This window comes from Polypterus senegalus, chromosome 12 (genome assembly GCF_016835505.1).
Source record: "Polypterus senegalus isolate Bchr_013 chromosome 12, ASM1683550v1, whole genome shotgun sequence".
NCBI lineage: Eukaryota > Metazoa > Chordata > Cladistia > Polypteriformes > Polypteridae > Polypterus > Polypterus senegalus.
In genome coordinates this window covers 4,711,228-4,734,826 of record NC_053165.1, presented here as the reverse complement: position 1 = coordinate 4,734,826, position 23,599 = coordinate 4,711,228, and the positions used below count along the sequence as shown (strand labels likewise).

At 42.2% G+C, this 23,599-nt stretch overlaps 1 protein-coding gene across 4 annotated transcripts in view; it reads right to left on the bottom strand.

Annotated features, from left to right (window-relative positions):
- adamts9 (ADAM metallopeptidase with thrombospondin type 1 motif, 9) overlaps positions 1–23,599 on the bottom strand; it is a 235,057-nt gene that overhangs the window by 7,494 nt on the left and 203,964 nt on the right. For 3 of the 4 annotated variants that reach the window (XM_039772882.1, XM_039772884.1, XM_039772881.1), the window contains 8 exons: positions 20,787–20,957; positions 17,427–17,621; positions 17,178–17,307; positions 16,982–17,076; positions 11,584–11,678; positions 11,347–11,480; positions 3,205–3,296; positions 906–1,010 (listed from right to left, as the gene is read on the bottom strand). In XM_039772882.1, coding sequence (XP_039628816.1) covers positions 906–1,010; positions 3,205–3,296; positions 11,347–11,480; positions 11,584–11,678; positions 16,982–17,076; positions 17,178–17,307; positions 17,427–17,621; positions 20,787–20,957 — 1,017 coding nt within the window. The remainder of the gene's footprint in view (positions 1–905; positions 1,011–3,204; positions 3,297–11,346; positions 11,481–11,583; positions 11,679–16,981; positions 17,077–17,177; positions 17,308–17,426; positions 17,622–20,786; positions 20,958–23,599) is intronic. The other variant, XM_039772885.1, reaches the window with a different exon arrangement.

Here is a 23,599-nt window from a genome sequence, read left to right as displayed (position 1 = left end):
GGTGAGGGTCTCGTTTATGTTGGTCTGCTCAGGTCACCAAAACATCTTGATGGTGTTCTTAGAAAAAACAGAAAATCAACAGTCTGCTGTGGCAAAATGAGAGTAGCAAGAAGTCAAGATATTCAGTAACAGCTTTAATTAACAGCAAGAATGGCTTCTCATTAAGAAACTGGTTGGAGTGAAACTGGCTGGAGTCCGATGTTCCTGTTTAGCTGATCATCTGTTGGCTCATTTCACATCTTATTTCTCTTTGGCTGCCATTTAATGAAGAAACAAATCAATTCAGAGGCCTGAATCCCTAAAAGCAGGGCTATTAAAATGAAGGGAAAAGGAGTTCATTAGCAGTGAAAACAGATTAGGAAAAGGGTGAGAATGAAAACCTGCAGCCACAGCGGCCCACCAGGACCAGAGCTGGACACCCCTGTGCTATATGAAATAGAAAATTGACTCACCGATTGCAGGGCAACGGAATCGGTTACAACATTGCAATTTGTGACACACTTTGGATACATTTGTGGTAAATATTTAAATGTAAAAGTAATGTTTCAGTTCATGCAGACTTTTTAAAAAATAGACATTAAAAGTTTCTTTCCTTCAGCTAATCCAGATCATAGTTGTGAGGCACCAGCGCCTATCCTAGCAGGAAATGTCATTGGACAGGGTCCATCCCAGAGTCCACACCACTTAACCTACCCTGGAGTACGATGGTGATAGACGTCAGGAGAACATGCAGACTCCACATGGCCACTGACCCGGAGCTGTTTTAGGTTAGCTTATGCACTTTGTGAACTTACTTTTAAAGATGCTATGTAAATAAATTGTTAATATTGATGAGGTGATAATGGAGAAACTGAAGAATATGAATTGATTGCACAGACTAAGGAGAGAAATGAGAGCCGGCTTACCGGAGACCTCTTCATCTCAGCCACAGCGTAGTTCCCTTGGGAGACCCATTTTGTTTCCTCAGTGATATAAAAGCCTGTTCCAGAGAGATCAACACTGAAGCGACCCTAAAAAACAAAGACTAAATGGTTAATGATCATGTAAAGAGACAATCTTTTCCCATGGCAGTCCTCACCAAGGTGTCCTTTCACTGTCTGTTTAGTCTTTGTTCAGACCAAATGAATGGTGTAAACATGAAGTTCATGAATGAACAGAAGGCTGGTGAGTTTGATGCAACTGCCATGTCTCTCCTTTATTTGGCACTTTGTATAAAGGATGTACCTAAAAACAGGATGCACTTGGAGAAGGACCCAAATAGATTGTCCAGAGGAGGGCACTAAAGAGTCACCTTTGGTGTGGAGAATAAAGCAGCTTCATAGGCTGATAAATGGAGAGAAGAGATGGCCGGGGTAGCCCACCACTCTCATTTCATGTGGTCCAGGTTGGAGCTGACTGCTTATCTTTGGATTACAGGAGATGGAGGACACTCCAATGGTAGAAATGAACTGGGGGCCCGGAATAGAGACCTGCATTCTTGTGGTGCAATATGTCATTTTTGTGGAGTAAAATTGTGGGAATAAAATTATTGGAGTATTTAAGAAAGGTTCCTCAGTATTTGCTCCAAACTTCATATATTTTTCCAGTTTTTGAAATTTTAATGTCAGAACACAAAAGCAGACAGTGATACTGAAGGTAATGACAGACTGGATCACACTGCAATTAAGAGACAGCATGATGTCCTTGTCCACTTTAAATAGTCCACGTTTATAAATAAGTGTTAATTGCATTTAGAATAGAGACTTTTGTGCTAATATTCCAATTTAGATTAATAGCCAGGTGAGTTCCTGCACATTTATACAGTATGTAGTCACTTTTTGTACCTTCTTCCCCAGAACAAATAGTGAACATACAGATTTCTGCCTCTTAAAGTCAAGTCTTGTTTATTTAGTCTTTTTGACATTCAGAGTTAGAGGGTCTTATTGCACCAATTTACTAAACAGGTCCTTGATTGAAGTCATGGCTTCCATCCTCCCCAAGTATGCATCCTATCACCACAGTGTCACCAGCATACTTGATAAGTGAATGATGGTCCCTGTCCCGTCTCAGGTCACTAGTACTGTACTGTAGTGTAAATACTAACAGCACCGCCTCGAGGAGCCCCCTGTATCTGAGAGAGTCACCTTTGAAAATGTCTCATATACTTGAACTATTCCAATTGCTTTAAAACAAAGTCGAGAATCCATGATGTAACAGTTGGGTTGATATTCATGCTGTTGAATTCCCAATCAGTATGTGAAGCAGGATGGTATTGAATGCTGGAGAAAAATCCAGAAATGGAGTTCTGACGTTGGAACCAGGAGCACCAAGAAAGGAGTAGGCCGCTCTCCACTTCAGGTATGTGGACGTCCATCCCAGTAATGTTGCTGCCATCTCTGCAGAGCCCACTCCTTACCTGTGCTTTATGTATACTGAAATCATTTGGGTAAACAAGTCAGTTCATCAGCTACTGGACCACCTCTTGACTGCCCCCCATATGTCATTTCACTTTGTTTAACTGACTTGTTAATCCTTATGATGTTTTGTGATCAGCCTGCCCTCATTAGTCTTAGGAGCTGATTAGGTGTTGGCTCTGCTCAGAGTGTTCCCGCTAGTCACTCATCCTGTAAGTGGCTCCGTACACACAAAGCGTGATAAGCCCCTTACAGTTAGCTGGCCAGGGGGAATCTTGCCTTAGACATCAATGGCACAATGTTAGCTGTGTGTGGAAGCAAAACCCTGAGCTGGCAGGCTGAATTTGAGCTATTGAGAGCTGCTAAAGCTGTTGGACAAACTGAACACATCTGGGAGTTACAAAAGTCTCTCTTTTAAAACTCAAGCTTATTTTCTAACACAACAGTGATAGTACAATTGTTAAAGTCACTCTGAATACGTTGTGTTGGCCTTCTCTAATTTTTCTTTTTTTAAGTGGTCTTATAAAAATGAGTATTTGGCTTTACCCAACTCGCCCTGATGCATATCATTTTTTCACTTTGCTCAGTTTGACTAACTTTCACTATTTACCCTTTCATTAGATAAAAATATCAATTAATTTAAATAAGCAGAGTAACTTAAGAGTCCTAATTCAATAGTGTCACTTGGGCAGTTGAACACAATGGTACCAACATCAGAACTGGCAATGCCAACAGTTCTTGTCCTTGTGTGAACACTGTTTAAGCGCAGCTTCACAAGATCATGCCACGGCACACACCACTTGTTGCTTACCTGTGGACACTTGGCAGCACTGTAACAGTCTCCAGCAGTGGCAAATGGAACATGGTGTCCTTCTGAGGTTTGTGAGAAGAGCCAGTCTGTGGCTGAGGAAATGAAAACACTTAATGTCAGTCAGTGGGCCCCCGAACAGTCAGATGATGTGCACAAGGTCGTACGCAGTCCTCCTGGCACAGGGTCAGGCTCTCAAGAGACCTCCAGGGTTTTCACCACCATCATGATTTTAACAGGCTGCAGCTTCCCACCTGATCCCCTAAGTGCGTTGTTTGCTTCCTATTGTCCCTTGTGACCTATGAAGCCCCCATCCCACCCAACCAATCAAGGCTGACAGGGAGTTGGAGCCTATCTTGACAGAGCTGGGCCTCACCAACCTCCATTCTGAAGCCTTACATTCTGCACAAATCATAACACCTGGGGCCCAGACTTGTTTTCCCCTGTGGTTTTGTGAGGCCTTAACACACTTTCTTCTTCAATGTGTTCCCTTGAAATATACAAACCACCTACTGCTGTTGTCATATCGGTCTATCTCAGCTCCCAGTATGCCGGTTTTGCTGAAATTTGGTATGCCCGTTCTTCAAGGAAACTAGCAAACCATTTATGGCATAGGACGCATTGTGCAAGTTATTGAAAACTTCCCATTTCTAAAGATTTGGAGAAAAATCATAATCCTTTGTCTTAAAAAGAAAAACATTCAGCGTGGCCTCACATACTCAACTGATTAATTTACTGTTTCATAGTTACTTTGAGAGATGTCCGCTCAACTCTTTTACATGTCCATAAGCCACTCTTGTCAGCAAAACAAAAATCAAGGAATTATTGTTTCAGACACAATAAGTTAATGAGTAGAGTAACATGTAAAATATTTAAAAACAGAAGACCTGCTGCCCCAGCGGACTTTCCTGAGCAGGATGCTCTCCTATCTGGTGGGGGTCTTCACTCTCCAACAGTCACAATCAAGCACTCCTTGTACCTTTGCCTCTTTTCCCATATGGTGTACCTTTGTCATGCACATAACTGATTTCTCAAGTCAAGACGGACTGAGTTTGGTCCTGGCATGGAGTGCTGGAGTGCTTGAGGAGTACTTCTAGATCAAACCCATAGTCATCTGGGGCCAGAGATGCTATCTGGTGGTTCCTGATAAGCCTTTAAAGAGCTTACAACCTGCCTATTTACTGTTTGCCCTCCCCATCTGTTGGTCTGAAAGAAATTGTCTTGCCATCCTGTCATTCCTCCAGGGCCATACTGCCTCTTTGATACCCACTGTGAATTTGGGGAACACAGCCATGCTGGGCATACCACCCCTTGATGACACTGGCAACCAGAAAGACTCTTAAAAAATGGTTGGGTGGAGTGTTTATTTTACTTACCGCCTGTAGTCTATAGTGATGGCTAAGAAGATTTCAATCTTATGTTTTCATGCAGAATGGAGATTAAAAAAACTGCTTTTTGGGGGAGAGACAGATCTTCAATTCAAAAACTAAGTTCCATGAGACTTTAGTTTTGTATTTATGATGTGCACTGATTTTTCTGAAAAGTATCTATTATATTAGGAAAAAAAATGTTTTGTACATTGTGAACAAATGAGTGGACATGTGGATTATGTAATACTAGACATTAAGCCCGTTACAATAACAGGCGCTAGAACAGTAGTGCATAAACATTAGTATGAACAGTCTATATTAAATGGCAAGGGACCTTGTATGTGGCTGTAATATGCGTCACTGTATTGTGTGCCTTTCATTTTCTCTCTCAGTAATACTGGTTTGTATTTCTGTAAAATGCCTGTAATTTTGTCTGACAGTAATACAGTGGAACCTCGGTTCACGACCATAATTGTTCCAAAACTCTGGTTTTAACCCGATTTGGTCGTGAACCGAAGTAATTTCCCCCATAAGATTGTATGTAAATACAGTTAATCCTTTCCAGACCGTATGAACTGTATGTAAATATATTTTTTTTTTAGCACAAATGTAGTTAATTACACCATTGAATGCACAGTGTAATAGTAAACTAAACGTAAAAACATTGAATAACACTAAGAAAACCTTGAACAACAGAGAAAACTAACACTGCAAAAGTTTGCGCTATAGCCTTACGAACTGCTCGATAAAAACACTTTTTTTTAATGAGTTTTAAGTACAGGAAAAAAAAAGAACATTTGAAAAATCTGTAATTTAATAAACCCCAAGAAAAGTAACATTGCAACAACGCACGCGCGCGCCTGTGTGTGTGTCTGTCTGTCTCACGTGTGTCTGTCTGTCTCTCTCTCTCTCTCTCTGCACACACAGGGAATGAACAGGAAGAGACTGAACACGTGCCGTGTGGCCCCGCGCATGCGCAATTCACCAAAGACACACACACACACGCACACCTGGACGCACACAGAGGTTTTATTAAAGAAGAAGAGTAATAACATGATTTTTTTTTTCTTCTCTCCATAGACATTTTTCACATTGTTTGCTGTTGTGCGGCGCTGGTTGCCATCTACTTATATTGCATCATACATTTTTCTTGGCCATCACTACAAACTGCACGAGGTAAGTGACATATAAAAAAAATGTCATTTTTAGATGGAGTATTCCATTTAAGTCACCAGTGTGAATTTTTCTTTCTAAATATGGCTCTCATCACAACATGCTGCCTCAGAGCCTTTTAGGTGGCACTGAACTTCTTGCCAGCCAGGGCACTCATCACAAATCCTACATTGCACCTTATTAATATTATTAAATTGCTCCATACGTCCACAGCCAAGTGGCAGGCAGATGAACGTCTCATGGAGCCGTTTACACAAAACTTCTGCCGTGGATGTGCCGGCTTTGCTGAGTATGGAGTCAGGTGTCAATAAACCTGTTCTGAATATAAGGTTTGTGAACCCTTTACTATCATCTGTGTTCCTGAAATGCAATCTCATCTTCATCAGCATCATAACTAATACAAAAATAGTGCACTGCAGATTATTTAAGAAGTTTGCTGTTTTATAATGAAAGATGGGAGAGTATGTGATCCACAGCTTTACTAACTGGTGTGACGTTCTGTACACTCATCATGCTGGTCTGCAAGCCTGGCTTCATCTTCTTCTACTTCTGGAACAATGTGACTGTTCCCAAAGAGCATTAAACAGGTGAACCTTACCTGTGGATCTAGAAGCTCGTCCATGCACAGACCGAAAACCTCTTCGGCTGCCCATGTTTCGGACAGTCGTCAAAGACCACGTTGAAAAAAGTTGTACTGTCCAGTGGCCGTCCTTCTGATGTTTATACATAAGTGTGAAAGCCGCATCATTACCAGGTCTGCTTTCTTTAGTACCGTATTATCTTGTTTTAATCCTAGCTGAGGATACACTTTTGTTGTGTTACAAGTGCAAATCTTAAAAGACACACCATCCCAGGCAGCATACGTCTCAATCCCAATAACCAAACTCACCTCGTCAAAGCTGATCAAACTCGGGCCGTGTCTCAGACAGACTTGACTCACCTAACCTCTACAGACATATCTGTTTGTCTTTGTGAGTTGAACTGCTTCTGCAGACGCCACCACATTTCAGTGCAACGGAGTTCAGGGCTCTACGTTAGATATTCTAAAATGTGGAATTTCTTCTCTTCAAGCCATTTTACGTGGAGTCCGTTTCATGCCAAGTTCCTCTTCTTCACAGCTGGTATGTGCAGTGTATATGTAACTCTGTGTCATTTTACCAAAATCATTTCCTTTTGTCTCCTCTGACCACAAAACATTACAGAACATGTACTGTACTTGATCTTTACTGTCCTGAAGGCAGGAAGCAATATTTGTTTCCCTATACAGTCATCTCCTTTGTGTTATAGTAACACATTTTTTTACGTATGTCTTTGTAGTGTGTACTTTCTGTTTTGAGAATTTTTTTTGTTTCATTTTACGAAGTTTATTTTCATTCACGTCTTGTACGCAACACAGGTCAGAAGTGTCATGTGACATGTTACACCTTAAAAGGTCTCTTATTGTGAAGCACAGTTAAAGAGACTTGTGGGCACGGCCTCTGAATGTTATCAGCTGGAACACCGGACTGCAATTCCCATCATTCTTAGAGCTTCACCTGCTTATTACATGTTTGATGTTAAATACTGTATTTAAATATGCTAAAGAGAGACATGACAAGCACAGTCTGCTGCGCCTCATGGTCTGAGCGTGTCTCTGTTAAACAGAGAGATTATGGGCTGGCAAGAAATGAAGGTTCATGTTGTCCTTCTGTTGTTTTTTTTATTTGTATCAGCTTTGCCAGATCAAATTCTGTACAGCTGACATGGTTGGTAATAAATTGCTTGTTTGTTTACTTTCTCTGCAGTTCTCCTGTGCTTGGTCATTTGTGAACACGGCTACAACAGAAGGCTTGCATCCTGCAGTGAGATTTATCATAATAAGGACTATTATCTGGTGACCTCCAGCTGTCCTGATGTGCCCTAAGCAAGTGGTCAAGCTTGTTATCCTGAGGAATGCCTGACATCTACCATATGGAGTCTGGAGCACTGAGAACGTGTAAGTTCACACAGAAACCGTGCAACATGTCCACGCCGACGGCAAATCATTGGTTAGTTTTTTACATGCTAGCTGCCCTTTTTGAGACTTGCATTAGTAATTTGAGTAACAGAGAGACCGATATCTAACACCTAAAAAAGACGGGCTGAGTAAAATGGGTTGGAGAAAAGAAATTCCACATTTTAGAATATCTAACTTAGGGCCCTGAACTCAGTTGTACTGAAAAGTGGTGGCATCTGCGGAAGCAGTTCAACTCACAAAGACAAACAGATATGTCTGTAGAGGTTAGGTGAGTCAAGTCTGTCTGAGACACGGCCCGAGTTTGATCAGCTTTGACGAGGTGAGTTTGGTTATTGGGACTGAGGCACATGCTCCCTGGGACGCTGTGTCTTTTAAGATTAGCACCTGTAGCATAACAAAGGGTAATATGGTACTGATACAAGTATATTTTTATAGCGTTCTTCAACAACATTTAGACGTTTTTAATAAAAGAACAAAAAGTAACACAGTATATGTATTGACTACAGTGTGATTGGTCCATAGGTCCATCACGTTTAGTATTTTTGTACTTTTAGTGTTTTTTTGTGAATGAATTAGAAGGCAAAGGCTGTTTCTTTGAGAAATGGTGGCTATATTTAAGAGATACGTCTTCATTGAGCCACCACAAGGGGGTGCTAATGATTGAAGGATCCCTGACGCTCAAATATTTTCACAATAAGAAGGCTTAAGTTACACTGTAACTAGGTGGGGGTTCTGGGGATGGCTGTTTAAGCAGAATGGCACGGCAGCAGCTTTGGGGTGAAGAACACAATTTTTATTACATGTGTACTTTTCTCTGTTAAGACTCCCTTTGTGAGTACAGTAAATACACTGAAAAAATAAAGTGCAGGATGTGTGACTGTTCTAATATCTGAAAGGCACAGAATGTCATGGAGAACGGGGCCAAGTCTTTCCCATATACTGTATATTAACTCCACATTTTTGGTATTTTAAATTTAGCAAAAGCTGAAAGGAGGCTGTTTCCTATTCATGATATTCTAGTCTTTAAACTTCGGATAAATGATGAATCAAACAGTGGACGTGACTTTCTTACTCAGCTGCCTGGAAGGATTTGTGTGTGTGTCTATATTACTACGTTTTAATTTGAAAAAATGTCCACACTAGCGATTTCACATTGCTTATGAAAAGTATCTCCGTCCACATTGAAGCTAACGAAAGCACATATGACATTGAAGTTTGTTTACCTTGGGTATGCATATATCAGTAAAAAAAACCTTGGAAGGGTGTCGTGAGGTAAGACTGTCAGCCTCAGGATTTACTGCCAGACTGTAGCGACTGTTAAAGGATTTGCCTTTTGCACATGTACAGTAAGCAGCATTCCAACTGCACAAAACGCAATTGAGAGGCATACAGGTAAGCAACACAGTAAGGATGCTATGCCATAGGGTGCTATGTTGGAATAGGCGAACGATCAGGCAGTGGGATGGTAAAATTTACAAGGGAAAGCCACGTGATGAGCACAGATAAGTGAGCGCTCAGTTAGAGTCTGCGGCTTCACTCATCCACATTGCAAGGCTGATCTGGCATTTTCAGAAGTATTCTGCACTCGAGAGCGTTGTTAGAAGTCTTCCTTTTCAAGAGCTAAAAATGCTGGAGTGGCATGGATAATAAATGCATGTGTTTTTCAAAGTAAACGTATTTGTGAGGGTGTAGCATCATTCAAAAACATAACATACACTCAGGGTGTGTAATTCAAGAGCAAATGGCGCATATAAATCTTTAGTTACTTTAAGGGTTTAATCATCTCACAAACTCTGAATTACCAATTCAAGGTCTGTCATTTGTATTGTCTGCCCAAGTTATTTAATATGTTACCCCTAAGTTATAAAGCAGTTATAGTTTTCAGATGCTGCTTTGTTATTTTTTTATGAAAGGCAAACAGAACCAGCATTGAGGGTTGGGGGTGAGGGAACTATGGGAACTGCGTCCATGACATGAGTGATTTTAATTTGTGGTGATGATCATTATGTAGTTCAAGTGTGATGGAAAGAGAGGGGCACTGCACACGGTGTGTAGGCTCACATGTACAATGACCTCTGCTGACAGAAGACCACCTCACACTTGCTGAGCCCTCCCTGCTGAGATCACATTTCCTCTAACGAAGTGGCTCAGTGTTCTCAGATGTGTTTTAAAGCGTCCTGACAGGGACACACACGGCCAGGGCTCTCTTGCTTGTTTTGATGCTGAGGGAACTGTAGGAACGGGGGGTCACATAGTTATATTCTCACATGGAAATGATGTTAAAGATCACAAAACTCTGAATACGACTTCTGCAATACTACTCTGAGTTTTTTCGCTGTTATACGATTACATTTTAAATAGCTGAAAAGTCAATAATTGTAGGATTTTCTTTTTACTTGCATTATTCTTGTGTGGATACAAACTGCAGCACAAATCTAACAGGCACTTTGGTCTCCTAGTAAGTTGTTAAGAGGCTGGCTTGACTGAACAAAGGGTCCAACACCAGCACTAACACCCAGTGTGACCCTGAGCAGGTCAGGTAACCTGCAGATATATAGAAATAAGTCTACTGTGTCCCTCTGTTAAATGGGTTTTAATGTGGATAGGCACAATGAAAAATACAAATATGTGTTTATTCACCAAGAACAATGTGAAACAAATTCAAAATTCACTAAAACATTGGCAGGATGGTCCCCAGTGCACTGCAAGTCCCGCCACTGACACACAATGGAAGTGTGAATGTCTAAGCCTGAATTCCTCCACTTAATTTTCCGTAGAGCAGCACATTTGATTTTCATGAGACGTAACAGAGCTGTAGGAAGGGCTCGCAAGATTGATGATGTGTCTGTGCTTACTTGGATAGAAGTGGAACAGAGTTAATAAAAGAAAACAAGTGCCAACCCACATGGGTGGCTTCATCAGGAACACCGTGGCTACAACTGTATTATGGCTGTGAAGTGCCTTAAGGTGGACTTCTGTTGAGAATGATGTTATAGTGAAGTGAGGCCAGGCTGTAGGCCACTGGGTGAAAAGACCTTCAGTCTGTGGCATGGGCACCATGAATACAAATGTGCTCATTCAGTGTGAACAATGCACTGTGGGTACAAATTCACTCACTCGTGCTACCTCTAATATTGGCAGTACTGTAGAGTTACCTAGTGGACTGTAAGTCAGGACGTGACAGATTGGGGTCCCACCGTGGACTTTAGAATGTGACACTAATCTTGAGACTTGCATTCCCATGGGACCCAACTTAATTCCTTACAGCACACGGATTGCTGCATTAATATTGAAAACATGTTGCACACTGGGTGAAGTGAATATGAGACTCTTCAACGAGCCCCTTAAAGTGTGTTTCTGTATCCACAGACTCTATTTGTCCTTGGATTCCAAGGCCCCCAAGTATTTCCGGTGACTTTTCCCCTGTGCAGGAAGGACATCATTGAAATGAACACTTTTGCATATTCATACCCTAACTGTGCCTTAGAAGGGTAAAAAAAAATAACTCTCCATATTGCTATATGTTAGCAGACATACGCCCGAGTGCTTGAATTGACAAGTTTTTTTTTGTTTTGTTTTTCTAATTCATTTTGCTTTTTTACTCACTTATTATTTGCATTTTGTTGATGTCCAGCCTTACTTTGCTGAACTTGGTGAACCCAGCCGCAGTATAATCTTTTCGGCAAATGCAGTCCTCTCGGCGGCTCCCATTGTAGGGGCACTCGGTGGGGTTAATGAGTCTGTGAGGGGAACACAGAGGCACAGATATGGTGACAGATACAGAGCAGCCCTGACAGGCAGGCAGGCAGACAGACAGACAGACAGAGACAGAGAGACACCCACCTAAATCCAAAGACTTCTGAGAAGTTCTCTCCATCAGCGCTCACAAGAGTGATGTACTCTCTTGGACTCTCAGTCTGCATTCCAGCACAATAAATCTGCACCCCACAAAAACAATCGTGAATTAGTGAAATGAACGCCCTGTCAGCACCTTCATGAAATAATCCTGGGTTAATGAAAACAAGCTCAGACGCAATGATTTGTGTGACTGAACGATGTGGAAAAATAAAATTGTAATCCATGCATGATAGAAATATACTTTAAAGTCTTTCTGGGAATCTTTCTAATACAAGGATTTCAATTAGACAGATTACCGGAACGTTTTATTACTTGTGTCTCCGGGTAAACACAATGTAGACACACCAGCGGAGGTAAACGTAACGCTCTTTGTCTCGGAGGTCGCAAACTACTTTTCGTGGGCTGTATAGCGTCTTTACTAAGCCCAGGTGATCAATAAACCATAAACAGATTAAACGTGAATGCATCACATAAAAGTACAAGTTCAGTAAGATTATAAGTAAAATTTGACTGTTGGACATGCAGAGGAAAGAAAATAAGAACTCCAGTCACCGGCAAACCTGGAAAAAAAAATCTGTGGGGGTTCAAACTCATCATTCTGATGCCCCCCATCACCCACCTGGGCATTCTAATGTAAGCAGAGAGTCCGCCAGATCACTATAGAGGGGCTCGGGCAGCATGCAGGTTTGAATGAGCAGATTTGTGTTGGATGAGTAGACGTGTGACGGACCTGGTAGTCATGGGGGACTTGTCACTATCTACAGCCAGACAGGTGATGAAGAAGGCTAACAGGGTGTTACGTTATATAGCGCCTTGATGTGCCTCACCTGTAGTACTGTGTTGGTCCGTATATTACAAAAGAGAGACAGCAGTGTCAGAGGAAGCCCAGCGGAGGGCAACTAAGATTACTGTAGAAGGTGACCTGGCAGAAGGGTGTAAAACTATGAAGGGAACCCGTCACCAAACACAAGAGGACACAGCTGAGAGCTTAAGGGCACATTTCACACAAACGTTCATGCAAAGAGCCACAGCAACGGGGACTAAGTGACCAAGTAGTGTGGTGGAGAGTGGCACATTCAGATCTCCACTTGACAATATTTTGGACAATCGAGGTGAATAAGATGGATGAGCTTGTTGTGCTGAATGGCCTGTTCACATCACAACTGCTCAAATACACAACGGTCAGAACGGAGTAGCAGACTGAATTCTAAAGTGTCCAGTATTTGTGATGTTAGGACCTACAGGTAAAAAGACATTATGACTGAGTAAATCAGAATTAGGAAAACCAGGAGATGAAATATGGGAAGGGAGGGAGGGTACAAGCTGAAACAAAATGGCAGAATGTCAGGGAGTGCATTGCTGTGGACTGCCATAGACCCCCAGCCTCTGGCCCAGTATTATTCTTATTTTGTGTACTGATGACAGTAATTCTTCTTGGTCTTGTGTTTTGATCTTGAGTGTGCGTTTTTGCAGTGACATTGGCTGTCTGTGTTTATCTGTTTTTGTATTTCCTGCTGCACACAAATTTCCTGCTGAGATAATCGAGTCTACCTAATCCCAAACCAGCAGTGCTCTCCGTACGACACGACCGTCAGTTCACCACTGGACAAATCTTCACACTGAGAGGCTTCCTGCAGTCAACAGTAATACAGGACGTCAACAACAAGGTCCATCGACAAAGAGGAACCGGAATTAAAATTAAAATAAGAAGGTAGAAGGTTTCGTCACCAGATACTCTTACCAAATCTAAACTGCTAATTGTAAGACTTGTTTTGTAAAGTTTCTATTCACAGATATACTCTGAGGGCTCCTCGTTTCTCTGCGCCTCTTGATGTATGTGGTGGTCTGAAATTTATCTTGTTGAGGGCTGTGGAGTTTTAAAGATTTCATTCCCATCGTGCTTACCAGAAAAAGGACCCTTCCGTGTGTCTATGGAAATGCTTGCTTCCCAATGTCCATCGACTGATCTTCAGATACCTTCCAACTTTGCATTTTGATTGATTTGATAAAAATGTGTCCTGGTATGATAGGCTTGGGTAGCACAGTGGATGGCACTGCTGCCTCATGAATCCACGTCCTTGGGTTCAAAACCCACACCCAGTCGTTGTCTGCTAGGAGTTTGTGTGATTTTCTCGTATCTACATAAGTTGTCCTCTGGGGACACTGAACTCACTGCGACATCTGAAAAGACTCTCTAGGTTAGCTTGACTGGCAGTGCCTAATTGGCATTGGCCAGTGTGTGTGGGGGGTATGGGCATCAAAGGGCTACTGCAACGGATTGGCACCTGGTCTAGCAGTGTGGCAGGACGGCTGATTCTGAACTGGAGGAAGGGTTTTACTTTTTGGTCATCACATTTGTATTGAAAGAGAAGAGTATAATTATCAAGTTACCAGACTTTACTGAGATTGTAATTAAAACAAAACAACAGGGAACAATGCCCGAGCTTTGGTGGCCCCCACCCAGTTACTCAACTCCACACAAAGAAACCTTATTTGAGAGGTTGAAAAGAAAACTGAGTACATAGAAAACGGATAAATAATTTGGGAAACAGAGACCCCCCCACACCTGCGGTATGGCTGGTGCACATGGACATATCAGGAGTTAAGGCAGCCACTCGTCATTACAGCCCCTGAACGATGGTGCCCTATTGACCCTCGCAATCGAGAACTTGAGAAGGAGTAGACATAATTAGGTGGAGAGTCAGCAGACCTCCAAGAGGGGGTCAAAACTCCCTTAGCAGTAATTGTTCCCAGAGCAAAGAGTCTCTGAGAAAGAAAAAGATTTAGGAGAAGGAAAATTTCAGGGAATAAGGGAATCTTAACAGCCAGAATGGAGGAAGGAAAGGCATCTAGAGTGGACCAAAAGGGTGAAACTCGGAGGAAACTCCCAATGTGTGTTGAGAAGTTCTGGAGTCCTTGACAAATAAAGACATTAATTAGGATATTTAGATAATCCCGGGGGGAAATCAGGAGAAGAGCTTTGTAGAATATTTCATATTATATTACTGGGTGCCCCGTGACGCATTGATTCAACACGGCTTCCTTAATTATGTTGAAATCGTACTAAAGAGTTGGGAAGTGACAAGCGACGCATGTGACAGCAAATCAGCCGGTCCTATGCACCTGTGTGTGGACATCGGAGGCCGAGTGTTTTGTAAGGAACGACGTTATTTACTGTAAACACATCTAACACAATAACTGCCTTAGCAAAAGACCTGAACAGGCAGCATACAAATGGAGGTGCTAAAGACGTCTTGACTAAGCAAGACACAGCAGGCTGTACATAAAGCCACCTAGCGAGTCCAGAAACAAAGAAATGAGAGGCCAGATTAAGACAGGATTTCTGCTAGAAAGAAGAATTAGCTACTGATTACATGCTTGGCAGTCACTGCCACCCTGTCTGGCAGTCGTGCAGTAACGTTTATTGGGCTTTAGGACTCTGTGGAACACCGAGGGAGAACCTTGTAAGGCAAACAAGACCAATAAATCTTTTAGCTGGACAAACAAACATGTAATTTTTCCTTTGGACTCAAAAAGTATCCCTGGATGTGCAAAAACCTAAGTAACTTGAAGTGAGCTTTTTATTTGAAAGGTTCCCAGAGTGGCCACTTTATTAGGTACACCCGCCCTCTTCAGGTAACCGATTGCCCATTCGGTGTCATTTAAAGGTAGGCAAGTGTGTACCCAGTTCAGAGGCAGAACTGACACAACTAAACATTGAAGTGGCTGTGGTAGTCAGATACACCAGTATGACCACACCATTACACCACTCTGGCACATTCACATATCACAGAGGCAAAGATGCATCAAGAATGGCTCACCAACCTAATAAGTTTCAGCCAACAGCAATTCTTTGGTCAGAACCACCCTGCAGATACAAAGGATGAGCAGAGGGGGCACAACTTGTACCAAGTATCAGATGGCTAGTGTGGCTCAGCTTATAGTGGACTGTAGCAGTGGTGCCAACAGGGTACATTACAGCACACATCCTATCACACACTGGCACCGATGGAGTGTGACTGATGATGAGCACACAGTGTCCCACTTTTTTCAGGAAAAAACAAGAAAGTCTGGATTAACGAACACAAGTATCGTACGCCAGGAGGGCGAGGACTTATGTGTGGTGTGATGAACGCTGGTCTCTGCTCTTAGCCTTTTCATGTTCATGGCAGGACCAGTGTGTGGAAATAAAATGAAGCCACGTGTCTCAAGAACACACACACACACCTCGACATTATGGCACCTCCTCTAGTCTGCATTCCCAGCATGATGAACACATGGAAGGTGTTGCCATAATGACGTGGGGGGCATGTTCTCAACACCTGCAGGGTCCAATGCTAGAAACACAGAATAAAACGGGGTATCTGAACACTGATGATTGGCTTCATTTTTCTGGGAGCAGTCTGCCTGTCTGTGAACGGCAACAACATTTAGATTTTTAATGTCTAGAGCACATTTTCACACAAATGATGGAGCTCAAAGGGCTTTACAAAATGAAGAAAGAAAAAAGGAAAGAAAATAAACATTAGGCAATAATAATTAACAAAGAATAAAATAATGTCTGATGGCCTGGGAGGTCAGAAAAAACAAAAACAATCAGCAGGGGGTCTGAGGCCACAAGACCACCCAGCCCCCTCTAGGCATTCTACCTGACATCAATGGTCTAAATCAGTATTAGACGATGATGATGATAGTCATGTGGACCTCTGGCCTTCAATCCATTTTGTGAATATGAATCTGTGTGCCAAAGCTCCACGACGCCAAGCTGGGCACATTTAATACAGTGTACTGAATCATCGGCAAAAAAGTCAGCTACATAAATCGCTGTAAGATAGAGGGACGCAACGAAAAGGATGTGTGAGTATGTAACGTCCAAAACTACACCTGAAACAGTTAAATTAACGAAAAGAAACAAGAAACACACACATGAGTGGGACGATCACAAGGAAAAACACATCAAATGTTGAGCTTTGGATTTTCATTGGGAATCTTTGGCAAATGCTGATCACTTTTGGAGGGTCAGGAATCTGTGGCTACCGTAACTCACAAACGATTAACTTAGTCCTGATGAAACCACCCACGGTTATTAACACTGCAATATCAGAAGTTATTTACTTTGAACAAAACCACTATGGCAGATTTTGGATACCCCGATATATATATATATATATATATATATATATATATATATATATATATATATATATATATATTATATACTGTATACGGTGTTATGTGGGGAAAAACCCTGCACTGGATACGCTTTCATTCTCAACTTGAGCCGTCACCACGTGGTCGCAGGTCTGAAATGCTGTTTTTATACTCGGATGTGAGAGCAGAGCTCATTTCTCTAAGGATGCCCTTTCTATCCAGGATGACAAACCTTAACGACTTTTCCAAGAATATTCAGCAAGTGCTCTCCGTCTTCGGAGATGCCTGTCTGTCTCAGTACATCATAGCAAGTTCTTGGGAATGCGCCTGAAATGAAGGATTATGGCAGCGTATTAGAAACCCTAGCAGACAAAGGTGCCACTGCAGTGTGCCAGCAGTCTTGGAGTGGTGACGTCTGTGATACTTACAGTCTAAGATGTGACAGACGGCGCTCTCCTCTGGCTTCATATCTACTGGACATTCACTGCTCTTCTGACCGCTGCCATCTAAGCACTGGACACGTCTTTGCATGACTCCATCTCCACAAGTTGTTGAACACTTAATGGATAAAAGTATTTGGTTAGAAAGTGGACAAAGATTTAAGCCCAGCATTCAGCAGAACACCGGTGACAGAGCTGTAGCTGTCATCGATTTTGATGGCTTATGCTTGAACTTACACGTTCCCAGTTTGCCACTCTCCAAGTGGCGGGTGCCACACATTCCTCAGGGTAACAAGCCTGAATGCTGGTGGGGGGCACACCAGGACAGTTGGAGGTCACTTGATATCCATATTCATAATGGTCCTTATCGCTATAAACCTCACTACAGGACACAAGTCTTCTCTGGTAACCGCGTCCGCAGCTTACAGAACACTGGAGGGAGGGACGGACAGAAAGGCATTTTAGGAGCTAAAAGAGCTCACGGACCACCAAGCAGTAATGGAAATCTGTGTAAAAAAAGGTGAGCTGGGTGACTACCGCAGTGCCTTGGAAGGATCTCACAGACACAATTACGTTTATGAATGGACATGAAAGCACCTACCTGTGTAATCTGTCCGCCGTCTCCAGGCTAGGCCTGCAAGGGACCTGTGCTTATAATAGCAGTAATGGTGTCAAGGCAGAAACAAACAACCTGGAGGGGGCCATCAGTCTATCGCTGGGCTACGTCACACAGGGCCAGTTATGGGCTTGGGGATGGAAATACTGGGAGAGCAGCAGACTCCACAAAGACAATGGGACGGCGCAGGGTTTGAACCTGGGAGGCTTGACCTGCTGCTCTTTATATGAATGAAAGGATTTCAATTTGTGACCCAACTAACAGCAGAGATAAGTTATGGAGATAAGTCTCTGATTGCAAAATGTTCACACAAAAGTTAAATTCATGTGTTTGTCTTGGTGGGTGAGGGTCTGAGTGAGTATTTTATATAAAGTAGTAGCCGTCCCCTGTGGCTTCACCAGCACATTAGTGACACAGGACAGCGAGGAGGCCCCGCCCAGCTCTCTACTCCTGACGTCACCCTTCCTGCTCCCCTCGGCCCACAGCCTCTGTGTCGGATTGGCACAACTGTATCACTCCTGCAAACGAACTCTGATTCTTAGCCCGATGAGAAAGTCGCAAAATCAACCGGAATGATCAAGCAAATTCTAGAAAAAAAATGATCTAAATCCATGAAGTAGTTCTCTCGTTCGCTAACGAATCGGAGTTAAGGTTACGCCCCGAGGCAGACACGTGAGTGAGGAGGACCCGCAGCCCGATGAGTCTCTCTCGGATTCACGCTAATAAATTGGTACCACAAGTGAACTCTGATACTTAGCGCTATGAGAAAGTTACAAAATCAACTGAATGTTCAAGCGAGTTAGAGAAAAAAACAATCTAAATCCGTGAAGTGGTCCTGTCATGAAAAGCAGACAGACAGACAAACGGGTCTAAAAAACTATTTGAAATTTCACGCTTGGACCTTAGCAAGCGCCTCTGGGCCAGGGGTAACCTACATTCCAAGTTTCATGTCCCAAGTCCTCCTGGTTTGGGAGATTTGTGATGAGTGACTCAGTGGTATTTGGCTTTTATAGATATAGATTAGTAGTCGTATTGTCACGTCTACAGAGTATTTTAAAATTATTATTTGTGTGGCCAACAAACGTTCAACGTGTTGCCCCAACCTTGACATCATGATAAGCAAAAAATGGGTTGAAATGCAGAGCTCCATTGTCATTGATATTTTACTGGGCTTTTATAGGTCAATCAAGGCCAACATACTGGGACTCTGGCTGGCATTGGTGCCCCGGGGTGAGTTTGGCCACCGGGACAGAGGCTCTCTATTAGGAGTTTCCACGCCTTCTTTCCTCTGAATCAGCTGTGGACTGTGGAGTGATTGTTGTACGTCACTGTGTTTTCTCCTGCTTTATATCCAGTTCTACCAGCACAGGCTTTCCCTTCCCAAACCTTCTATTATAAAAATGGATGGATGGGCTCAAAGTGAACCTGTCGCAGGATGCCATGGCCAACCCGTTGAAAGGCACTAGCAGCTGTCCTACCTAAAGATGGCTTGGGTGCTGGCTCATCACTTTTTAACAGGTTTACCACGAGGGTGCAAGGCTTTCCAAAAATACAAACTGAAGTGCAGCTGGGAAACAAATCTAAAGGGAATCCCGTGACATTATTATATATTTTTCTTTCATCCGTTATCAAAACACTGGACACAAGACACAAATCAACTCGGCACAGGGACACACATTACCCTCCATATCCATTTACTAACATTCTTAAAAAAGGGTTAATCCCGTTCAATTTCAGAGGGGCCTGGAGCTAATCTTGGCAACGCTGGGCACAAATCTGCAAACAGTCAAGTGCCCCCTACTGCATGTCTTCTACCAGTTGGGCCTGGCATTAGTGACCACACATGTCACTCTACCCATCTTGAATCCAAATCCTATTATGGGATATCATCTGCTGTTGGATTCTGCTCTGTACTTGTAATATTTCTGTTGCACTGTTATATGGTATGGAGGATGACTTGTGTTCTGTTCTGTTCTGTGTTGTGTTGACTCCCTTCTCTTTGACACCCACTGCACGCCCAACCTACCTGGAAGGGGGTCTCTCTGCCTTTCCTGAGGTGTCTTCCATTTTTTTCTGCCCTACTAAGCTTTTTTCTTGTCTTCTTAGAGAGTCGAGACAGGGCCTGTTAAAGCCCACTACTTGTGTGAGTTTGGGCTACACAAAAATAAATGGTATTGCATTGTATTGTATCTGTGGGGCTGTGGTGGGAATACAGAAACCCCCAATAGACGACAGAGTTGAGATTAAAAGCTGTTGGCCCGTTTGGGTCTTTTCAACAGAAACAAACTGCATGGCTGTGGAAATGCAATATGTGTAAGTGGGATGGCTGCCTGGTTTGTTTCACTGTGAAAATAAAAGACAGGCATAGCAACAGGAAGGGCAAAACAAATTTGAAAGGCCACTGGACAGGCAATGTTCTATTCCTTAAAACAAATCGCTCCTGAAACTGAGTCTGCTTTATTAAGTAGAAATTCAGACAATCTTCATAACTCTGGTTCATCCTTAAATCAGGCAAAGCACACACAAAGCACACGACTTGAGACAAAGTGGCATCACAGTCCAGAAAATCAAAGCAAGCAATGCAATCAGTAATCAACTAATAAAAGTAAAATAGAGAAAAACAACAATAAAAAACAGAAAGCGCACAATGCAGTTGAGGTCACTTGATCAGCTGTTATCATTGTGCCCCTTCATACAAGTATAATAAATCATTTCTGACACATCCTGCACCCTCACTATCAGCGGCATGGCGGGCTAGTCCTACTGTGTCACTGTCCTGTCGCTGCCTTCACATTCTCCTCGTGTCTCCACAGATTAAGTGGAAGTTGTAAACTGGTTTTATTGGATGTGCCCAAGTCCAAGTTTGGCTGCTGCTTTGCTGCCAGGCCAGGATTTGCCCACTGTGGCCATCTGAGAATGTTATGTCACTTCTAGTGGGTGTCGCTGTGAGACTTTTGTAATCCAGAAGACTTTGCACTCACCTCAGACCATTCCCCTGTAATCCAGATGAACTCACATGGCTGCACATTACAGCTCTCCGTCTCTGGGGGTCTTTTGCGACTGTCACAGTACTCGGAGCTCAGATCTTCACCATTGTGCTTTTGACAAATAACTCTTCGGTGTCTCGTTCCAGGTCCACAGGATTGTGAGCACTAAAATGTTAACATTTCATCTCCTTAGTTATTCCACACAATGACAAATATGAACAGAAAACATGAAATACACGCCAAGCATTCTGACAAATTGGAAGGAGCCACTGAACTTGGTGACACGTAAGAAAGAAATGACCCTTTACTATTTTGGAGAAGTTTGGGTTTGGCCCAACATTTGTGCATGGATTAAATTACTGTATACTAACCCAGAAGCTTCAGTTTGCATCAATAACATTTGCTCAGACTACTTTAAACTAGAACGTGGCACAAGACAAGGATGCCCTTTGTCACCACTGCTGTTTGCAATTGCCATTGAACCACTGGCAATACATTGTCGAAATACTGATCAGATAAAGGGGATTAGCAGAGAAGGACTGGAACAGAAAATCTCATTATATGCAGATGACATGGTACTGTATATATCGGACCCAGAAAATTCTGTGCCTGCAGTCTTAGCAGCACTCACAGAATTTCAAAAGCTCTCTGGTCTCAGAATTAATCTGAATAAAAGTGTACTCTTTCCGTGAATTCGCAAGCATATAATATTAGATTAGACACCCTTCCTTTTATCATTGCAGAACAGTTTAAATACCTCGGGTAAACATCACAAGTAAACATAAAGCTCTTTATCAAAAAATTTAGTGTCTGTATGGAAAAAATTAAACAAGACTTGCATAGATGGTCAACCCTTCATCTCACACTAGCTGGAAGAATTAACACTGTTAAGATGAATATTCTTCCTAAGCTCCTTTTTTTATTTCAAAACATACCAATATACATTAATAAATCGTTCTTTAAGCAATTAGATTCAACAATAACCTCATTTATTTGGAATTCTAAACATCCACGCATCAAAAGAGCGACCCTACAAAGACAAAAGGCAGAAGGCGGCATGGCTCTACCTAACTTCCAGTTTTATTACTGGGGCAAATATACAGTCGATAAGAACCTGGACACAAATAGAAGAACATACACAGGCATGGACCGCAATAGAAGTAAAATCCTGCAGTACTTCTTTGTATTCCTTGCTTTGTGCTCCAATAAACACACGTTATCGGCAATACACTAATAACCCAATTGTGCTCCACTCACTTAGAATCTGGAACCAATGTAGAAAGCATTTTAAGACGGAGAAGCTTCTTTCTGTGGCACCCTGCAAAAGAACCACCTCTTTCAACCCTCACAAACATATGCAGTTTTTAATATCTGGAAAAAATCTGGAATTAACTTGCTTAGAGATCTTTATATAGACAACGTCTTTGCATCCTATGAACAATTACGTTCCAAATTTAACATTCCAGCTACAAATTTCTTTCACTATCTTCAAATCAGGAACTTTGTTAAACAGAACCTTCCAGATTTTCCTCATCTTGCACCCTCATCCACGCTGGAAAAATTATTGCTCAATTTCAAGGAGTTAGACTCCATCTCTACAATATATAAAATCCTTTTACAATCCCTTCCTTTCAAAGATCCAAGAGGACACTGGGAAAATGACCTCTCAATTAATATATCAGAAAAGGAGTGGAAAGTAGCAATGCAGAGAATTCACTCAAGCTCCATATGCGCAAAGCATACAATTATACAACTCAAAATTATATATCGAGCACATCTGTCTCGACTAAAACTCTCAAAATGTTTCCAGGGCATGATCCAACCTCGAACGTTGCAACCAAGCCCCAGCCTCACTAGGTCACATGTTCTGGGCCTGCTCCAAATTAACATTATTCTGGACAAAAATTTTAATTACCTCTCAGACAGTCTTGGACTCACAATCCCTCCTAACCCATTAACAGCTGTGTTTGGGGTTCTTCCAGAGGGTCTTAAAGTGGAGAAAGACAAACAAATTGTGATTGCATTCACTACACTGTTGGCACGCAGACTTATTCTGATAAACTGGAAGAACCCAAACTCTCCTCTTTAAGTCAGTGGGAAACTGATGTGTTATATTATTTAAAATTGGAAAAATCAAATACTCAGTTAGAGGATCTGTGCAGACTTTTTCAAAACATGGCAGGATCTAATCAGTAATATTTTGAAATGATTTTATAAAGCACAGAGAATTTGTTGATTTAGGTATTTTTAAAAGCCTTAAATTTTACACCGTTTGGCTTGCTCTCTCTCTCAAGGGTGGGGATCGATCTGTTCTTAGCATAATTCTTTTTTTTTGTAAAAACTTGATTGCTATGTATTGATTGTAATAAAATTAATAAATAAAAAAAAAAAAAAAAAAAAGAAAGAAATGACCCTAAAGTCAGAATAAAGAAAACTAGCTACACAGGTAGTGACCACTGGATAAACCCTCTTTGGTGGGCAGTGTGCCCTGGTGTGGAGTCTCGTCAATCACAACAGATTGGAAGTTAAGGCCCCATAAAGTCTCGTGCACCTTCTACCAGGGATAAGGGAGCTGAGGTCACTTATGTATTCCTGTAAAATGACATGAATGTGTTGTCAAGCCAGGCAGGGTGGCCTTTAGAAGGTCTTATGATGGAGGAGGTCATTTGTTTTTGTGTCCATGTGCAAGTCTGGCCAGAAGATGAACTCATGGTGAAGACGATCTACTGCAAGCCGTCATCAGACCAGGCTGTTTGAATGTAACAACTGGCCAACCGTTGACATTACAAAGGACTCTGGGTAGGATG